The sequence below is a fragment of the Phoenix dactylifera genome, chromosome 9, assembly GCF_051530095.1.
Source record: "Phoenix dactylifera cultivar Ajwa chromosome 9, Ajwa_hap1_PhDact_Kaust_v1.1, whole genome shotgun sequence".
Classification (NCBI taxonomy): Eukaryota; Viridiplantae; Streptophyta; class Magnoliopsida; order Arecales; family Arecaceae; genus Phoenix; species Phoenix dactylifera.
In genome coordinates, this window is record NC_143198.1 from 31,060,318 (window position 1) to 31,080,181 (window position 19,864).

General features: G+C 37.0%; 1 protein-coding gene across 7 annotated transcripts; it reads left to right on the forward strand.

Annotated features, from left to right (window-relative positions):
• The first annotated feature begins 224 nt into the window (after positions 1-224).
• LOC103708344 (jasmonoyl--L-amino acid synthetase GH3.5-like) lies at positions 225-6,025 on the forward strand. 7 transcript variants are annotated; one of them, XM_039131196.3, is made up of 6 exons: positions 344-803; positions 866-915; positions 1,710-2,013; positions 2,100-2,201; positions 2,582-3,399; positions 5,146-6,025. In XM_039131196.3, exons 3-6 carry the CDS (start codon positions 1,730-1,732, stop codon positions 5,688-5,690), a joined length of 1,749 nt encoding a protein of 582 aa, XP_038987124.1. In that variant the 5' UTR covers positions 344-803; positions 866-915; positions 1,710-1,729; the 3' UTR covers positions 5,691-6,025. The 7 variants fall into 7 exon arrangements, with proteins under 7 accessions (XP_008791449.1, XP_008791451.1, XP_038987124.1 ...); XM_008793228.5 differs by having other exon boundaries at positions 389-803; positions 871-915; XM_088704979.2 differs by having other exon boundaries at positions 484-803; positions 1,527-2,013.
• Positions 6,026-19,864: the final 13,839 nt, after the last annotated feature.

Below are 19,864 nucleotides of genomic sequence, written 5' to 3' on the forward strand. Positions count from 1 at the left end.
ATTTTAATTTTACTAAACTAGCCGATATATCATTTGCGAGTCAAATCTCATGACACTTTGATTCATGGCAAAACTTATAAAGATAACCGAGAACAATACCAACTAGATAAGCTAAATCATGTTGATAAAATGGACCTGCACTAAGCAATGACATTTGTTTTAATTATTTTGAATGAGGAGAATATCAAATACTGATATTTGGTTCTTACACAACATCATTAATTAGACATATGAAAAACTTAAAATTCTTATCAAATCCTCTCCTCTTTCCATCTCAGCCCACCAAAATCGCCGGTGGCGTTGGCGTTGGTCTAAGGAAGGGAGACGTCACTCCCCACTTCGCGCCTCGACTTGGTCTCGAGAGTCGAGAGTCGAGAGTCGACGAGTTAATTCCCGCAAGCCAGCCAAAACCAGATGGTGGGCCCCATCGCCGGCTTGGTGTGCTCGCCCGATAAAAGGGGAAGCCTCCCTCCTCGACCCTTCGCAGTGAGCAAAAGAAAGAGAGAGGGGGAAAAAATAGGCTTCTCTCCATTCTCAGTAGAGAGAAAGAGTGGAAGAAATGGAATAAAAATAGAAAGAGAGATCTGGGGTAGCCAAAAAGAGGTTCTTTCCGCTTTGGTTCTTCTCGTTGTTTTCTTTTTTGTTTTTAGAGAAATCACGGTCGGATTTGGAGTAGACTCGTGATATCTTTTCTTCCAAAGTCTAACCCAAACAGAGAGAAGAGAGGGTCGAGCTCACGAGGCGGCTTCTGGAGGCTGGATTGCTCACGGATCGAATTAGTAGCTTCTCCTGTTTAATTCAAGGTAAGAAAAAAATTTTAGATCTTTGATCGTTTTCTCCTCTCCTTATTTCGTGTTTTTGTTAGGAAAGGCTTCGGCTTTGGTGTTGAAAGCTCGGGACCGTGCCTTTTTTGAGGTCTGTTGGACGAGATTTGTTCATTTATCGGGGAAAATATTCGCTATAAATAGCATTAGTTTCGAATTATTGCTGTATTTTTGGCCCTTTTTATTCTTATCTCCGAGATCCGTACATTCGAGAATATCTTCAAGATTTCTATGATAGGTAGAATTATGCTTGAAGGCTTTCAGAAGCCTTTTCCCGGTCTGCTTCAAAAGGTCTACTTTTCCTATTGTTTTTAATTCTTTTGGACCTTTACTCTCTCCTTCTCTCCATTATGAAGTCTTTTATTCCTTCACCGTCTTTAATGTCTTCTTCCCCTTTTTAATACTAGTAGAGTTCTTCCTCTCTTGATATATTTTTATTTTTTTTTCCTATTTCTCGGCTTGTTTATCTATGCTGTGCGTATGGTTCGTATTGTTACGGTTTCCCTTTTCGCCCAAGTTCCGTAGATTCTATAATAGTATTATTGTCGGAAGAAAAAACGGATTTTTGGATTCTTAAACTTTATAGCCGGAAAGCTTTAGATTCTGGTTTTTGCTCAAAAATCCCTCTTTAAGCCTGTGGAGTCTTATGCTTCCAGCTGCCCTGGTTTGATGTATAATTATATTTTGTTTTGATTCCAATAGAAGTCTTCGATTCGGTTCATCTATGCTTTTCGCTGCGTCTTAGTCAACGAGCTCCGTTCGAACGGCGTTATTTTCTGAGCTCATGTCTTGAATTCGTCTCATCTGGAGCAGTTAACTATGAAGATTCGCTTGCATTAATAGCGCTTGGTGGAGATTTCCTTGCTTATCTTCTGAGTCTTTCAGCTTAGGTGAAGTTGGAGAACATGAGAGTTTTCAGCCTTGAAAGCGTGATAGAGGAGTTTGAGACGCTGACGAAGGATGCCGGCCACGTCCAGAGAGAGACCCTTCGAAAGATTCTCGAGCAAAATGGTGATGCAGAGTACTTGCAGAATTTGGGCCTTGGAGGAAGAACTGACCCCGAGAGCTTTAAGGCTTGTGTTCCCTTGGTCACTCATGAAGATTTGGAGCCCTATATTCGAAGGATCGTCGAGGGGGAGGTTACTTCGCCCATTCTCACTGGGAAGCCTATAACATCGATTTCGTTGAGGTATAACTTGGGTGCTTCTTTACTTTGTGCTAACTGCTACTAAGTAGCAATTGCCTGCTAATTGGCAAGCTTGCCTTTTGCTACAGTTCCGGCACCACACAAGGAAAGCCCAAGTTCTTGCCATTCAACGAGGAATTAGTTCAATCCACCATGCAGATCTATAGGACTTCATTTGCTTTTAGAAACCGGTATGGATTTCTTCCACTTCGAAGGCCTGTTTTCTGTATGTACTGTTTTAGAGATTGGCCTGTTGATCCAACTTTAGTGACAACTTGTGATATTTTAACTGTGCGCTTCGTGACTTATTATTTTTAGAATTATTTTTTCCCCCTAGATTTATCTTCTGTCATACCTGTCTATGTATTGGAAGTTCAGTAGATGTAGCGTTGGGATATTTATATTGTTCTGTTATATTTCCCCTGCCAGTAGTATATGATCTTGCTTTTCTGGCTTTTATATGAAAGATCATTTTGATTTCAACCTGTTTGGGTTTTCATCAGATTATATATATATATATATATATATATTCAAACATAGATATTATAATCCATTAACAATCTTGTTGCAGTGAATATCCAATTGGCAATGGAAAAGCTCTTCAATTCATCTACAGCAGCAAGCAGTTCAAAACAAATGGGGGCCTCACCGCTACAACCGCCACAACAAATGTGTACCGGAGTGAACAATTCAAATGCACGATGGAGGATATCCAGTCTCAGTGTTGTAGTCCTGATGAAGTTATATTTAGTCCGGACTTCCACCAGTCGTTGTACTGTCACCTTCTATGTGGACTAATTTACTCAGCTGAAGTGCAGTTTATATCTTCCACGTTTGCCCACAGCATTGTTCATGCATTTCGAATGTTCGAGCTGGTCTGGGAGGATCTTTGTAGTGATATCAGACATGGAGTTCTCTCCAGCAGAATTACTGTCCCATCTATCCGTGCAGCTGTTTGTAAACTTTTAAGTCCAAATCCCACACTGGCAGATTCCATATACAAAAAATGTGTGGGTTTAAGTAGCTGGTATGGTGTGATTCCAGAACTTTGGCCCAATGCCAAATATGTCTATGGCATTATGACAGGATCCATGGAACCATATTTGAAAAAATTGAGACATTATGCAGGAAGCTTACCACTGATGAGTGCTGATTATGGTTCTTCGGAGGGATGGATCGCTGCAAATGTGAACCCTGGACTGCCTCCAGAATTTGCAACCTTCGCAGTGCTTCCCAACATTGGGTACTTTGAATTTATTCCTCTGGAGAGACCTGAGGGGCAGGAGCTGGAGAATAGCAACTCCGTTCACTATATAGAATCAGAGCCAGTTGGTCTTACAGAAGTTGAGGTTGGCAAAGAGTATGAAACTGTTCTCACCACTTTTGCAGGTATTGCTTTATTTCATTCTGTGCTGCTATAGTAAATTTATTGTTCCTTTTTTCCAGTTGAGCATTATTTGATGAAAAGCGTGGAAACATTGAAAGTAGAGACTGAAATACACAACTTCATCTAAGTCAAGATAGAAGAGAATTTCATACAATGCGATTTGCAATTGGGTGGTTTGAAGCAGCTTTTAGGCTATAAAATTTAGTTCTAGCTATTCAAGGATCTACTTTATTTACTTCAGGCCATCCAAAATGGGATTGGTTTGTCCACCTTGTCTGCAGTACCTCCTGACCTCATTTTGACCATTGTTATACCTATTGAACTGGACTCTGATCCATCAAAAGCACATCCTGAGTAAAGTAGGAAAACAAATATGTGATGGGAGAGTTCTTTTTAGTGACTAAATTGAAAGAGCATAGACAGTTCTCAATTTAAGAAAGCACTATAAGCAACCTTTTGAAAGGCAATATTAATGCTCATGAGAATTTCAATCCGTAGACCATGGTCTTATAATTGTTGAAGCTCAGGGGAGCTGGCTATTCTAGAAAAGAGTCTATCATTTCTTCATCGAAAAGGAGATGTTTATATTGCATTTGGATTTGCCTAATCATTTGTTTATTTATGAGGGAGTTCAGCGGAATAGTATCTTTGGGAGATGAACATTTGCTTGTCCTTTAGCTCCATTATATGCTTGATTATGCTCATGGGGTCTAAATTTTGCGGCCTTCCTCTGATGCATTTGCATGTGTTTGCTGATATTTTAAATTCCTGCTAAACAATTAAATTGGCATGTATGTGGCTTCAGAATGTCATATCTACAGTCTGTGTGGTATTGATGAGTGGCTATTATTCGGCTGTAAATATAACAGATATTATAAAAGTTCAGCGTCATATATAGCTCGTAACCTGAAAGTTCAGAACACAGAAAAAAATTGTATTGTAGCTAATGTAGGACTGGTCAATCTCATTTCAGAACATTACTTGACTCTTTAGGTAGCACTGATTCTTTAGTAATTATACTGATGATTGATGACATTTTAAAACTTCGAACAGCTCAACTTTTTCATCAAAAACAAAAAAGAAAAAGAAAACAGCTCAACTTACCGAACGGTGGCATTTTAACTTTTGTAGTTTACTCTACCAAGTTGTTGTATCAACATGACCATCCTCAGCAATTGCAAACCATAAGATAATTAATCATTCTTTTCATTCTGATGCTTTTTGGCTTTGATACTCTGATGGATTAACTTCTCTTTTGTCAACTAGCTCTTTTCTATTGTTCAATGTGTTTGAAAGTCAAACAGGGCCCTTTAGATGACAGATTAAAATTAACCAAGTTGCTTGAAATCATGGAGGATCTAGAAAATAGATAATAATTTATTAGACAGTTTCTTAGGTGGAATGTCTTATTTGAGGGTATACTGGCTAATCAGCCTTGGAAACCTACAGATATGGGTTTCAGTCCTTTTCAAGCATTTAGTTTATGATTTTACTAGTTGGCACATCCTTCTCCAATAACCATCAGCCCCTTTTTGCTGTGCAATTTCATATATTGGGTAACTTCTGTATGATTGTTGGATATCTTTCATATACTGTAATATGGCAAACCTACCAGATTTGCTACTTATTTTTCAGTCACCTGACGCTTGCGATGCTAGTGCAACTAGCTTACGTGAAATCAGTCTAAAAGTTATTTCATGTGTATTAAATTGCTGACAATAGCCATGACGATTTGCATCCGATGACAGGTTTATATCGGTACAGGCTGGGGGACGTCGTAAAGGTAGCAGGATTCCATAATTCCACACCTGAGCTGCAATTTATATGCCGAAGAAGCCTACTCCTATCCATCAACATTGACAAAAACACAGAGAGAGACCTGCAGCTGGCTGTGGAAGAGGCAAGCAAACTCTTAGCAGCCGAGAAGCTCGAGATCGTGGATTTTACGAGCCATGTCGATCTCTCCACAGACCCTGGCCACTATGTGATCTTCTGGGAGCTGAGCTCTGACGCCAGCGAGGAGGTTCTGAGCAGCTGCTGCAATTGCTTGGACCTGGCGTTTGTGGATGCAGGCTATGCTAGCTCAAGGAAGGTGCGTGCCATTGGACCACTGGAGCTCCGTGTACTCAGGAAAGGAACGTTCCAGAAGATTCTAGATCATTATCTAGGCCTCGGGGCTGCAGTGAGCCAGTTCAAGACGCCACGCTTCGTGGGCCCATCAAACAGCAACGTCTTGCAGATCCTGTGCAGGAATGTTAGCGAGAGCTATTTCAGTACTGCCTATGGCTGCTAAAAGCTGTGTACTAGTCCTAGCAAAAAAAAAAAAAAAGCTGTGTACTAGTCCTAGCAAAAAAAAAAAATAGCTGTGTACTACGCCCTCCTGTAATCATATTACTCTGTATGCCCTGTTAGCTTCCTTGAACCTTTCAAGAGCTTGCTGTAAGGGGAAATAATTCCTATGTTAGTTTTCAGGTGTGATTCTGTAAAATTGGAGGGACAATTAATATGTTACTAGGATCTTGGTGCATGTCGAGCTTATAAACGACTCAACATATGTTTGAAGAAGTTTAGCTTTAGTAGAGCAGCTATCAGCACTCTCACAATATCTCACCTAGAAAAAAAAAGAAACAAGGGCTAGTTAGAAGGTGTTTTTTGTTTGGATTCTTTGGCATTCCGACTTGAGTTTTGGCATCCTCACCATGCTATGTGTGATTGATTCAAATAAGTTCATATTATAGCATCTTTTATTTCATACGGATCATGGGTCAGGTTTATTTTGATATTATTGGTCACAATTTAGATTTTCATCCATAAAAACTAGTAGTCGGAAGGAATTATTTGATTTTCTTGATTTTGTGTAAATATTCATGATCAACCTAGAGCAATAGCTAATGTGGGGCTAAATATATATCTATACGGGTCTTTATAAGTATAAAATAGATATTGAAGTCATTTTTTTCTAATTTGATGATCTTGTTAGCTTTCCAATCTATGAACGAGTCTACAATCTACCATCCTCAAATGTGGTCAATGGCTGATGCTTGATACCAGATTATCATGATTGCTTAGGCTATATGCGGCTGTAGGTGCTTGCAATTTTATTTTCTTAATAAAATTGTATTAGACTTTTATCCAAGTTCTTTTTCTCATAAGTAAAAAAGAAAAAAAGAAGAAGAAGAAACATGGCTTCCAGAAGGAACATGAGACTTGATGTAGACCATTTTGGCTACTACGAGTATTCAAGAGGATCGCCAAACTTGATGTGAAATACTTTGGCCACTATGAGTATTTAGAAGAATCACGGGTCTCGATATCGACCAGTTTGATTATTACGAGTATTTAGAAGGATCACCAAATTCGATGTGAAATACTTTGGTCATAACGAGTATTTTGAAGGATTGCGAGATCCGATGTGGAACAATGTGGCCACTACCAGTATTGAAAAGAATCACCAAATTCGATGTGGAACCCTTTAACCATTACTAGTAGGGCAAGACAGGTTCAGAAGCGAGATCCGTTGCATTAAAAAACCGAGGTGTATGCCAAACTTCAGGAGACTATAACTTGGTCATACGATGCTCGATTGAGATAATTTTTTTTTAAAAAAAATTTGAATCTTTTCAATATCTATAACTTTAGGCCAACCTCCTAGGAAGTTAAATCAAGCCGAAATTTCATTGTTTAGGTTTCGAAACTTTGACCGGACGTAGCTCTCTATCCGAGAAAAATCAGGGGAAGAAACAAAATGCAGAGTTGATGTAAAAGTCGAGATCTACATTCTCAAAATTTTTTTTAGTATTTTCTAAATTTTTTTATTAATGATATTTATTTTAGAATATCTAGTCCTATTCGAACTAAGAGAGAAATCTAACTCAAATTATGAAAGAAGGAACCTTACTAGTATTATAAATAGGAGCTATATACCTCAATTTAAAATAAAATCATCAATAAAAAAAAGTGGATTGAGTTTTTTTTTTTTTTTTTCCGATCGGACCACTTGCTGATTGTGAAGTGCTGGTTGCGTTGAAGGTGAAAAATTTTCTCCACAACGTGGCTACGTCCAATGTCTGCCGCCAGGGTACCGCTGCCATCGTCGGTGTTGCGAGGCCCACCGATTCAGGTTGAAGGGGCATCATATGTTTTTGGAAGCGCTCATTACATGGGGACCTCGGAGAAGTTGCAGGGTTCAATGAACTACTTTTTTTTGCTACGAGTTCAATGAACTACTTCGGTGTTCTCGCTTTAGCTGAAGAGTTCGTCATGGTCTTTCACACGTACGTGAACTTTCGGGCGCATACAGCAGCCGACAATTCTTGTTGCACGCCTGTACACGATCACGCATTTCAAAGTGGCTCATGATGCCGGTGCTACTTTGTCCAAATGAGACAAAGATTGTTATAAATTGGCTGTCTTGGCATGCAATCTTACTGCAACAAATATCATCCATCCAATTTTTTTTATAAATTTATTTAAATTTAATCACAGACATCCATTAATTCATGATCAATCTCAATAAACTTATATCATAATATACTTTAATCTACATGAACCATAGGCTGCATCTGATAAAAAATATGTTAAAAAATAGCTAAAAACTATATTTTTAAAAAATTCTAGCTCTATATAAATGCTTAATTTTTTAAATAAATAATTAATATAGAATAAAATATTGGTTCGTATTGACTTTGCACCCGTAAGATAGTTTCATAATGGTTGGTGAGACGAGATGCCAATCAATTAGCTGTATTATCAGCCAAAATTTTACTATAACAAATCTCATTTATCTACTATTAAAATTTAATCACAAACATTACAACTCATAATCAGCCTCGATAAATTTGTACTACAGTATACTCTAATCTATATGAACCATGAGCTATATCCGCTCTGATAAAAATTACCTCTAAAAAAATAGCTAAAAAATAATTTTTAAAATTTTTTATCTCTATATAAATATTTAATTGTTTTAAGAAATAATTAATATAGAATGAAATGTACATCCGTATTGACTTTGCACCCGTAAGATAGTTCCAGAATAATTGGTGAGGCGAGATGTCAATCAATTGGCTGTATTATGGGCTTTGTCGTCTTGCTCATCCATGAGAGCCGCTCTGCCGTCCATCAAGCGATGGATGCATTGAAGGGGGTACACTGAACAGCATCGTTTGATGGACCAATGCACAACCAGCCAGATATTGAGACATAATTAGAGGTGCAATGTATTTTAGCTTGATGCGTCAATATCAGTGCCATCTACGTCTTGTGACTGCAGATGTGCAATGAAAGTTTGGTGCTGCAGGTGTATTGTTTTCCTGCTCTTCATGCATTCCCCAGACCGCAATCGTCCATTTCCCCGTATATGTGATCTTATGCTTTTGGCCTTTATTTGATCTGGAATCATGGTTCTATTTGATTTCCAAACGGGTGGCAGTCCTAGCTAACCTAGGATTGTTAGGTTGGATAGAGCTTTGATACTATTTTTTTTTTTTTTTATCATGACTTCTCTAGCTACTTGAGGGTCTATCACGTATCAATCATGGTTCCCTAATTGATTCAGAATTAGGCCAAAACTTATTTCTTTGTAAATGTTGCCTTAAAACTTGACTCGATTGGGTGGAAATGCAGCTTTTCTTTATGTTGACGAGGCTTCAGGCTCCCACTCTTGCATTTTATGCCACAATTTCTTCAACCAGAAGTTGCATGAGCAATGTTTTATGGGCAAAATATGATGCAGCATACTCTGGACTAGAGACAAGCTATATCAGATCAACTATCTTCTCTCTTCGTTTTTTTTTTAATTTTAATTTTGTTAAGATCGATGATTTATACAATTCTAGTATGGACACATTCAAAAAATTGAAAAACAACAAACTCTGAAGCGCTCTAGATAACTCTCTTTCTTCGATCTACAAAGCACCTTCAAAGTGATTAGCCATATACGAAGCTATTCAATTTTCAAGCTCATTAGCCTTTTTTAAACATACTTGTTTTTGAAACTCTACATCATTACCAACCATGGTTGGAAGATTTCGAGGTAACCCGGGTGCCAAAATCCTAGCCAGGTCATTCAAACATGAATGCTTTAGAACAATCTTCTCCCATTTGAGAGAGAGAATAATATCTAACCCGCCCACCAACCAACCCCCAACGTCACCAACCTTTTTATTATTATTATTTTAGGAGATAGGGAAAACCTCTGTTACATAGCTATCATTTATTTGGGTAGGTACACTTTTCGGTGGCTGTGAGCTGTCGGGATCCGACCCTTTCGGTGCGATCCGTGGATTCGACTCAAATTCATGTAGGGTTTGTCAAGTTCATGGACGCTACTCTTCTCATAGTAGGGTACTCCTACGTGGAAATCTTGACGCCCCAAATTGGATTTTGGGTGAAGCGATCATGCGTGCATCACCCTTGTGTTTGGTGCCGCACCAAATGCACGAGGGGACTGGGATGCGTTTGGTATTTGGACCACAATGGGATGCATGCACTTTAAGAGGATATTTGATTGGAAGAAGTTAGGCTATAAAAATGAGCCAATCATTTAGTTGGAAAGAATTTCATTTTTGTTTCGATTTTAGGAGGAATGGAAATGTCTTAATTTTCTAAAATTCAATTTCAACTCTTCTCTAGTATTCAATGACCACTACGAGTATTCAGGAGAATCATCAAACTCGATGTAGATCACTTTGGCCACTACGAGTATTTATGATGATCACAATACTCGATGTGGAACACTTTGGCCACTACGAATATCTAAAAGGAATATTTCGACTACTACAAGCAGGGCTGGACGGGATTCAAAAGCGAGATCTACCATATCGAAAAGCCGAGTCGCATGCCAAACTTTCGGAGGCTATAACTTAGTTATACGATGCCCGATTGAGATGATCTTTTTTTTTAAAAAAAATAGGTAACTTCTAACATCTATAATTTTGGATTGAATCAGGCTAAAATTTCAGCCAATAGACCCCAAAATGAACTTGTCAAACCAAAAGTTTTCTTTATAGATAAGACCTTAATCGGGCGTAGCTCTTTATTCCAGAAGAATTAGACAGAACGATAGAAGACAGAGTTGATGTAGAAGTCGAGACCTACTTCTTCGAGATTTCTAATTTTTTTACTAGAAATGTCTATTTAAGGAAGAAGAGTCTTACTAGAATTAGGAAGAGGAATCCGGTCCAAATTGTGTTAGAAAAGATTTCATATTATAAATAGAGGCTATGTACTTTATTTTTTAAAAGATCAATAAAAGAAAAAGAGGCTTAAAGCCCTACATTCGAGATTTCTCCATCTTCTTTTAGTTTTCTTTTAAGAGATTCGAGTTGAGCAGATTGAAGAAAATCTTCTTTTTCTTCGATCAAATCATTTGAATTCAATTCTGATTTCAATCATGAACCAAATGTGTCGGAGAATATGACCATCCTGATTTTCATTCTAATTCATTTTGATTTTAATTCCGATTCTGGTCACAGACCAAACACACCCTAAAAGTACTTTCGGTTCGCGTTCGGAATTGGAATGAATTGGAGTGGCAATCGGAATGTCCACATCCTCCGACGTGTTTGGTTCGTGACCGAATTCAGAATTGAAATTGGAATCTGAATAGAATTTGAAAACTAGGAGAGACGAGTTTTGAAAGATTGAGGCATTTTCATTCCCTTATAATCGAAATGGGAATAAGACTTTCCTCAACTAAATGGCCAGAATAAGAGTTATTCATTCCTATTCCTATTCCATAGTCTAACTTCCTCTAAACCAAACATGCTCTAAATGCGTAGAACGGATTAATTGGAGGATCATTTGGGACGAATGAGCAAGCTATAGCTAGGAGAGCATGAAATAATTAAAAAGCCTAGTGATTTTATCTATTTATTTATTTTTTAGAGTATAAGGCACCTTGATTTGAATTTGCAGCAAGTATTCTCTCAAATATATATATATATATATATATATATATATATATATATATTAATTTTGATCGTATCACCCTTTTTTATTTTCTCATGTTATTATTTTTTTAGAGTTTCGGTTGCTGTGAACCCGCTATAAGAACCTGTAGACTGTTATGAAATACTACATAAAGGGCACAAGTTTTTTTTTTTAAATTTTAAATCATGGTCTGGTTAAATGACATAACAAAGAAGAGGCTTCACATGATATAATGTTGTGGGCCTTGCTAACCAGATAGCCTGAGCATTATTGTGAGCCTGGTTAAAAGAGTCCATTAGCCAGCAGAGTACCTTCGAGCCCAATAGACCACACTGGCCTAACCATTCCATATATGATATATTGATATATCTCCCACACACCAAATCAGATATTGCTCTAATGGCTGCAAAATTCCCCCTGGAAACATTGCTAGCAGAATCTATTCAGAATTCCGATCTTTTCCGGTCTCCACCGCAATATCTGCCCCTTTGCGAATGGTTCGAAACAATTTAATCCTCATCTAACCACTTTCTTTGCAATTTTCCTAGATCAACTGATGATGCGATTTTTTTTTTTTTGTTTCTCTTTTTATTTGCCTCCTTTTCTTTTTTCGTTTTTTTCCTTGATTTTGTTTTCTTTTCTTTCATTTATCTAGGCAACCTAATAGAGCCCTCCAATTTTTAAGTTAGTCGAACGATCTTGTGTTACAGCAAACAATTTGAAGCAATATTTTGTGAACACAAATTTCAATTTTATGGTTGTTTGATGCTAAATTTCGGCACTTGGGCTGTCAAGTTAGTTGAAGATTTGGTGGAAACGGTGGTTTCTATTTTGCATCAGTCACATTCTGAATGAAGTGGGTTCATTCGCCACAACACAATAATGAGGCTAATTAGTATGGTTGGGCACCAGATAGGGAATCCCATAAAGATTAGAGATTTTAACATCATTTAGCAAATTCACAAAAAAATCTTCTTCTTGAGTTTTACTACTAGCAAGCTTGAGTTTTGGCTATCAAAAGAAAGAGGCGTTCATGCCAAGATCAAAAACTCGTATAAAGTCTTGCTCTTTTCTTTTCTTAAATGCATGCACCAACATTACCGGAATGCCCCTACAGCTTTTATATGCCACATTTTCAGAGATACACAGCATTAATATTATATTTTCTATACAATACTGCTACTGCAATGAATCTAGTGCTCCGGAAGGGCGCTTGAGTCTTTATTCACGCAGCAGTGCGATGACAGCATATCTTTCAAAAATATGAAATGTTAATATCGTACCAAATTATTATTTCAAATGATCCAGTGTGAAATATAAATTTTCTGCAGGTACATAATTACTTAGATCAATGAAGGGAAACAGAATTCTCATTGCAGAGAATATACAGATGTTCAGCATCCCTGTAAATTGTCACCTTCTTATATCCAATACGGCTTGAATTATCCTTACATATATTCTAGAATACATTCATTTCTATGAAATAATATTACAGAGTTTTTTTTGCATGAATACCCTTTTAAATATCAATTTTTATATGAATATCCTTCTAAAATAAATATTTACATTTATATCTCCGTAAAACTCTGTTATTGTACAAAAGCTCCTAATATAAGTATATAACGGTTGTTCTAACAGTATTAAGAAAAATCATATTTATATTAATTAAAAATAAAATAAAATTTTAAAATTACGCTATTGTTCATGTCTTCTTCTTTTGCTATTAGCATCGTGATCTATTTGCACATCTATCCATTAAGAGCATTTTAGTCATTTTAATTTGAAATCATTAATTTTTTTAATGCTGTAAGATAGCATGGTACATATGAAAAAATAAAAATAAAAAAAATAAAATAGCAAAACAAGTGTTTTACGAGTGTATACATGAAAATATTAATTTTGGAAGAATATTTATAATGCATGGGTAGGGGTGTGTGTGTCAAATCAAAAGCAAGCAGCAATACGACGGCACAAACATCTATGATGACTCAATCGAGGCAATTTTATTTTATTTCCATATCATCATGCGCACAAAGTATGGAAGGTATTGGAGAAAACTAACGAAAGGAAAAGGTGGCAAGAAGCTGCGCATCAAGTCCTCCTCCAGAAAGCGAGGGCAGCAAACGCGGAACGCAATCCCACCTTGCTCCTCTTCTTAGCCTTCTCCTTCGTTCCCCTCCGCCCCAGCACCATCCTCTGTTCCCGGATCAGCATCTCGTCGGGCTTCTCGCAGACCCTTCGGCTGAGCCTCGCGGGCTCCTTGAAGAAGGGCAGGGTCATCTGGTGGCGGTCGAGGAGGTGGCAGAGAGAAGCCAGCTCAAATGAGTCATAGAGAGGGCTCCCACAGTCCCATATGGGCACAGCTTCCTCTCTTTCTCCCTTCTCCTCCCTTTCCTCTTCTCTCCTTTGTGGCTTCTTCATCCGTTTTCCTCCAGCCCTGGGCCTCTAGGCCTGTGGCTGGCTCCTCCTGGGAGGTTCCAACTTGATGAGGGTCGTTTGGTTCTTCCCACCTGTTTCCTATCCATAGAGGGGTGGCGAGATGCGTAGCTATTTGATTTGTTTCAGGATAGCGACAAATTCTCTCATTAAATAATCAGCTTAATTAGGATAGCTTAATTATTTTTTTTGGTGTTTTTTGTGTTAATTAAGCATGTCCTGAGTGTATCGTAGGGCACGATCGGAATTGCCTTTGCTTTCAAAAATCAAGAAAAAAAAAAGAGCTAGACTTAACCACCTATTTGACGAAACTCTTTATTTTTATTTTATTATTTTTTTTTTGGTAAAACGGTTGCTCACGTTAATCTAGCGTAAGTGCAACTAACATAATCAAGATATAATACGTGGAACAAAGATGGGGGTACAATCTCAGACCATGTCCATGAGACCTCTCCGGAATGATCGTTTCTAAAATCTTGACAGCTTTTAGAAGCATAGATTTATTGCCTTAAAAAAAAAAGAAAATAAACGCATAGAATGGTAGATGTTTTGTGAAAATGTTATCTTCCGTACGTATTTGCAGTATTTCACTAATTCATAGAGAAAAACAACGATGCCAAACATGGCTTTATAGGTGGTCATAACTTGTATTTTTATGCCCCTTGGTAGAATATTGTTAAGAATTACAAAACAAAAATATTCCATGTATGTGGATCTATGCTACTACATGGTGTGATACTAGATCGAAGACCATATCGATGATTATCATCTTGATCTCATTGAGGAAGTTAGACCGTTTGATGATGAAGCATGCTTGCAGATGAATCGGGTAGCGACACTGTCTGATTGAAGGCATGATCGATGGTTTCCCGTTGCTATTTCATTAACGTTTTTTTTTCTACCTAGTTGTATTTAAAGAAAGAAAGGAACCAATTGAGATGCAACACTTTACTAGGCATATTTCAAGACATTATTTGGCCCGCAGAAGAGATTTTAAGTGTATTTTCACAATGATTCGTAAATGGGATTAGCTATGGATGAATGGCATGGAGAAGTTTATTGTTGCCGCACTGCTTCCATGGTTGCTTGCTAAAAATGGTATCCAGGTCTGTCTTTTGGTTCACCTTTTTATCTTAGCTAACAGTACTTAGATAGGAGTAGCTTATCAAGAATTGAGGGGACGGTCAATGCTACATCAAACTAGAATTCTCCTATGGTGTGTCTTGACCAAAGCTCTCTTATAACAATGATTGGTACTTGTACCTTAATTAGTTGATCCACCAATCAACTAGCATGGAGCATTGTCAAATATTATGGGTAGGGATGACAGTTTATGACTTGACTCTTCAACCCGATCTATGACCGGCTTATTTGAATTAGGTTCTTATTTCGCATAAACGAGTTTGGATTGTAAAGAACTAACCTGACCTAGCCTGCTTATTGAATTGGTTGGATTCAAATTCAGAGCCAAACTTCGTTCAGACTATTTGACTTATTTAATAGTTTGATTGGGTCATGACTTAATTCATTAACCCATTTAAGGCTTGTTTTATCCATTTAAAGTCTGCTTAACTTATTTAAAATTTATTTTAATTTATTTAACTTGATTTGATATATTTATTAAATGGGTTATGTGGATTGGGTTGGATTACTCGTCTAATAAAGCATTGGCATGGGTTCAGGTTTGAATTTTCAATCTGTTTAATAAATAAGCTGAGCTGAAGCTGAGAGCTATTCGAACCGACATGTATATAACCCGATCAAAGCGGGCCCGATTGCCATCTCTAATTATGGAGCATTAACCTATGTGTCCAATGTATTTGAAATGATGCCGGTGGTGTCCATCCTCCTCCTTGTCGCTTCAATAACCATGCAGGCATATATGCCACTCATGCACCTGCAGTGAATGATGGCAACCCGTAGCCAAGATTCGTGTGGCATTAGCATACACTTGAAAAAGAGATGTTAGCTGGTCCTTTTTGTTTTCTCGCCTTGTTGCATATATTATATGATTATGAGGGTCGAAAGGTATATAACTAAGTACTTAAAAGATTAGTGGATCCATATGTGCTGACCTAAATTATTGGATCATTATCTCTGGGCATGCATGCTTCGCACCTCAGCTAACATGTTCATGTGATCAACAGACAACAACAACCGATCCAATGAAGGATCTTGGACTGTCCTCTTCCCTTGGCTGAGTCTACCTCCTTCGTCATAGTTGATCAATTAATTGAAAAGCTTGTCTCGTCTACCTAATAATTAGTAATAATATATCTATCTAACAACCGCCCCCTTTGAAAGACTTGTTAGAGAGACCTGCATTCTTTTCTCTATTATTTATGCACATTTTATTGGCAAGCATTTAGTCTGATTATCTTATGTAAATTTTTCCACTATTTAAACTAATGAGGTCAAAATCTTAGTTTCGTTGCATGGCCCGTATTGATATATAGGGTCCAAATGCGGTCCTAAGCGACTCTTGATAGCATTAAAAGGGGGTTGGCCATTCATGGGTCTTCTCTGTGCCTATTTAATCTCATGAAAGTTGCACATAAACTTGTGTGGATCGGTGAAATCACGTAACATCTGTTTCAAGAGCCATGTGTTTTTTCTTTTATTTATTCTTTGAGCAGAATGGTGGGAACATGAACAAAAACTCTCTGATGTGCGCACTAGAGAATATTGCATGGGGCGAGCTTTCTATTTTGCCATGTTTCCTTTAGCATTCATTTTAAAAAGAAAACCCAAAAGTCAAATTAGGATAGAATCCTCCTACCAACAACGGAGTGTGTTAGTTCCATGACTTAAAAAAAATAAATCGGAAGGAAACATTCAGAATATGGTGTTCACCAATATATAATATATGGCAAAATAATGCGCATCTAGCAAAAGAGTCATCCAGCATTCTACTATACACCTTCAAGTAAATTGATACATAGTTTGCAGAATATGGTGTTTGTCGGTGCATCTATATAAGTAAGTGATACATACTTAGCAAAATAATTATCTAGTATCCCAACTATTTGCAGAACATGGTGTTCACTAGTATGCACTACAAGAAATAAAGATCATTTAACTACTATAAAAAAGGTTGTTTTTTCTAAGAAAAATTATATCCACACCATGTGCCTCATCTCGTCACGTGTTACATGATATAATTTCTTCTTTTCTAATACTGTAGGGATTTGTAGGATTGCCATTTTTGAATGAAGAGAAATTAAAATGTTGCTACTTTGATTTGCACAAGGGATCTCCTCGAAGAGTTGGATGCCAACTAATTGAGCTAACAATGTAAGAATATTATAAATTAATATTCTATTAAAGTGTCCCACACACCCTATAATACCCAATTAAAGGATTATGGGTCATTACTAGTCCAATTGTATTTATGGGTAGAAAACCTATTAAAAGAGTCTTTTGGTTTTCTTGCTCGTAAGAGCCTTTTGGTTTTCTTGTTGGTAGAAAATCTATTAAAAGAGTCCTTTGGTCTTCTTGATGGTGGGAGACCTATAAAAGAAATGAGAGACTCTAGGGTTCATACCTACAACATAATTTGTGCCTCTAATCATCGTGAGACACTCTTGAGGAACGTTGTTAGGGTGATCCTTCTCTCTAAAAGCAAGGACAAATTTTAAACAATGGATACAGGTATGTCTTTATAGTTTTATATTCCGCGTTGATTGTGATTAACATGATAATCCAAGATCTTGATGTATTTTCATATTTGAAAATATAACATTTGGTATCAGAGCCATTGTTGTGGATTATTATGTTTTTCCACTGATATTAAGAATCTGCCATCAAATAAGGTTTGGAGATTATGATGGATTTATGTACTTCATTTCTGTCTACTTAATTTTATAACCTATTATCAAAAATTTGTCCTAGAGCTATATAAATATGCATGCCTTCCACGTGTTTGTCAAATTGACTCATCAACATTTTCTTTGTGGATACAGTTGCTATGGTTTTTGTGCCTGTTATTATTGATACAGTTTGGCTTGGTCTGAATTGTTTTTGGGCTTATAAAAGCAGGGTTTCCGTATACTAAATTTGAATCTTTACATGACCTGACGTAAATTTGACCCAACAGGCTTGGAAATTGGAACATTGTATTTTATGCATAAATGACAAATCCACTCCTTATGCCTACAGTGTTATATTGACAGAAATGAACACTCACTTAGAATGCATCAAATGCTTGTGCTGGCTGAGCAAAGCCTGTGGACATCAGCACCATTTTTTTTTTATCATCTCCCACCTCTAGAGAGTAAATAGGAAAATGAAGATAAACCTGTATGTGGCTGTCCTTGTAACTCCTCCCACTATTTTGATACACTTAGCTGGGAATGCTGATTTATGAGCTTGCTGTTATTAGCTTCCTATGCAGGCCTGCTAATAACCAAGTTGTTAGTTTTTCTATTATGTTTTTCTTTCCTGTTGTGTAAAACATGGGTCTGTCTATATTCTTGGAACATATTGTTCATGTGAAAAAACACTATAGGCATCTATTCATGAGAAGGAAGTATATTACTCATTGCAATATACCATCTTTCAACAAGGTGATGTCTTGATTCATGAACGTAATGGTGTTTCTCCCAAAACATGAAAGAATTAGATCTTGGTTTATAGGCCCTCAAAGTAATTTGTTTCTTGTTTAATCAGCAATGATAAGGACATCTAACTGGTTTGATAGATGATAATATCTGTTTATGTAATTTAAATAATAGTGCATCTGACTTCATCTGACATATAAAAAAAAAAAATTTGAAAATTATTCTTATTACCTCTAGATTACCTTGTGCCCATTATGTGTTAAATTCTTAACTGTTAATTGAATTTTATTATGGTTGGGCATATATTAATTTGTATCTTAGTCCATTATATGTAAAATTCCATTATTGCTTGATGAATTTTATTTATTGATTGGACATGAATTGTTTGAGGTAATCTATTTGTACTAAAATCATGTGAGAATTTGTTTGCCCAAAGGTACAAAATCTTACCTGATTTTAGATGGCAAATATTTGACATCATAATTATGAATGGATAATATTGGAGGAAACACTTGTATGTTAGGATCCTCCCAAAGGTTGGATCTTAATGATACGATTAGTTCATCCACTAATTTTTAATGTTGGAAGGAACAATTTGTATGTGAAAATTTCCTACCCAAAGGAGGAATTTTGATGATACTACTAGTTCATCCACAGAATTTAAATGTCGGAAGGAACACTTGTATGTTAGGATCCTCCCAAAGGTTGGATTTTAATGATACCCTAGTTCATCCATTATGATTTAAATTCTGATTATTATATTTATGAGTGTCTAATTCAAAGCATTAATGTGATTAAATTGAAATTCTTTGCAGTAAGTGTACCGGTCTCTTTACATTCACAAGCATCATCTGTTCCTATGCTGAATGGGAGTAACTTTTCAGAATGGATGGAGAGGGTCAGATTCACCTTAGGAGTTCTTGATCTAGATTTATCCCTTTTGACCCCAAAACCAGCTGCTCTTACTGAAAACAGTAGCAAAGATGAGAAAGACAATTTCATAGCCTGGGAGAGATCAAATAGGTTGTGCCTCATGTTTTTAAGAATGACCATAGCTGGAAACATCAAACACTCACTCCCTAGTACAGAGGATACCAAAACCTTTTTGACAAGTGTTGAGGAGAGATTTCGCTCAGCAGATAAGTCTTTAGCGGGAACCTTAATGGCTAGACTTACCACAATGAAATATAATGGGGCTAAGGGAATGCAAGAGCATATCCTTGAGATGACAAATATAGCTGCCAAACTTGAAACTCTAGGAATGAAAGTAGAGGAGTCCTTTATTGTTCAATTCATCCTGAACTCATTGCCACCTCAGTATGGTCCATTCCAGATGCACTACAATTCTATCAAGGATAAATGGAATGTGAATGAGTTGGCCAGTATGGTGGTTCAGGAGGAGATAAGATTAAAACAACAAGGGACTTTTTCTGCTAATTTTGTGACTCAAGAAGCTGGAAAGAAAAAGCATCATTATGGAAAAGGAAAGAAACAAGCACCACCAAAGGGAAAGGGACCTGCTAAAGGCAATCAGGTTCAA

Coding starts and splice junctions, on each gene's coding strand:
- LOC103708344 (XM_008793227.6), top strand. CDS start 1,730: ATGAGAGTTTTCAGCCTTGAAAGCGTGATAGAGGAGTTTGAGACGCTG. Junction 2,014..2,099: donor ATAACATCGATTTCGTTGAG/GTATAACTTGGG, acceptor CTTTTGCTACAG/TTCCGGCACCACACAAGGAA. Junction 3,400..5,145: donor TGTTCTCACCACTTTTGCAG/GTATTGCTTTAT, acceptor ATCCGATGACAG/GTTTATATCGGTACAGGCTG.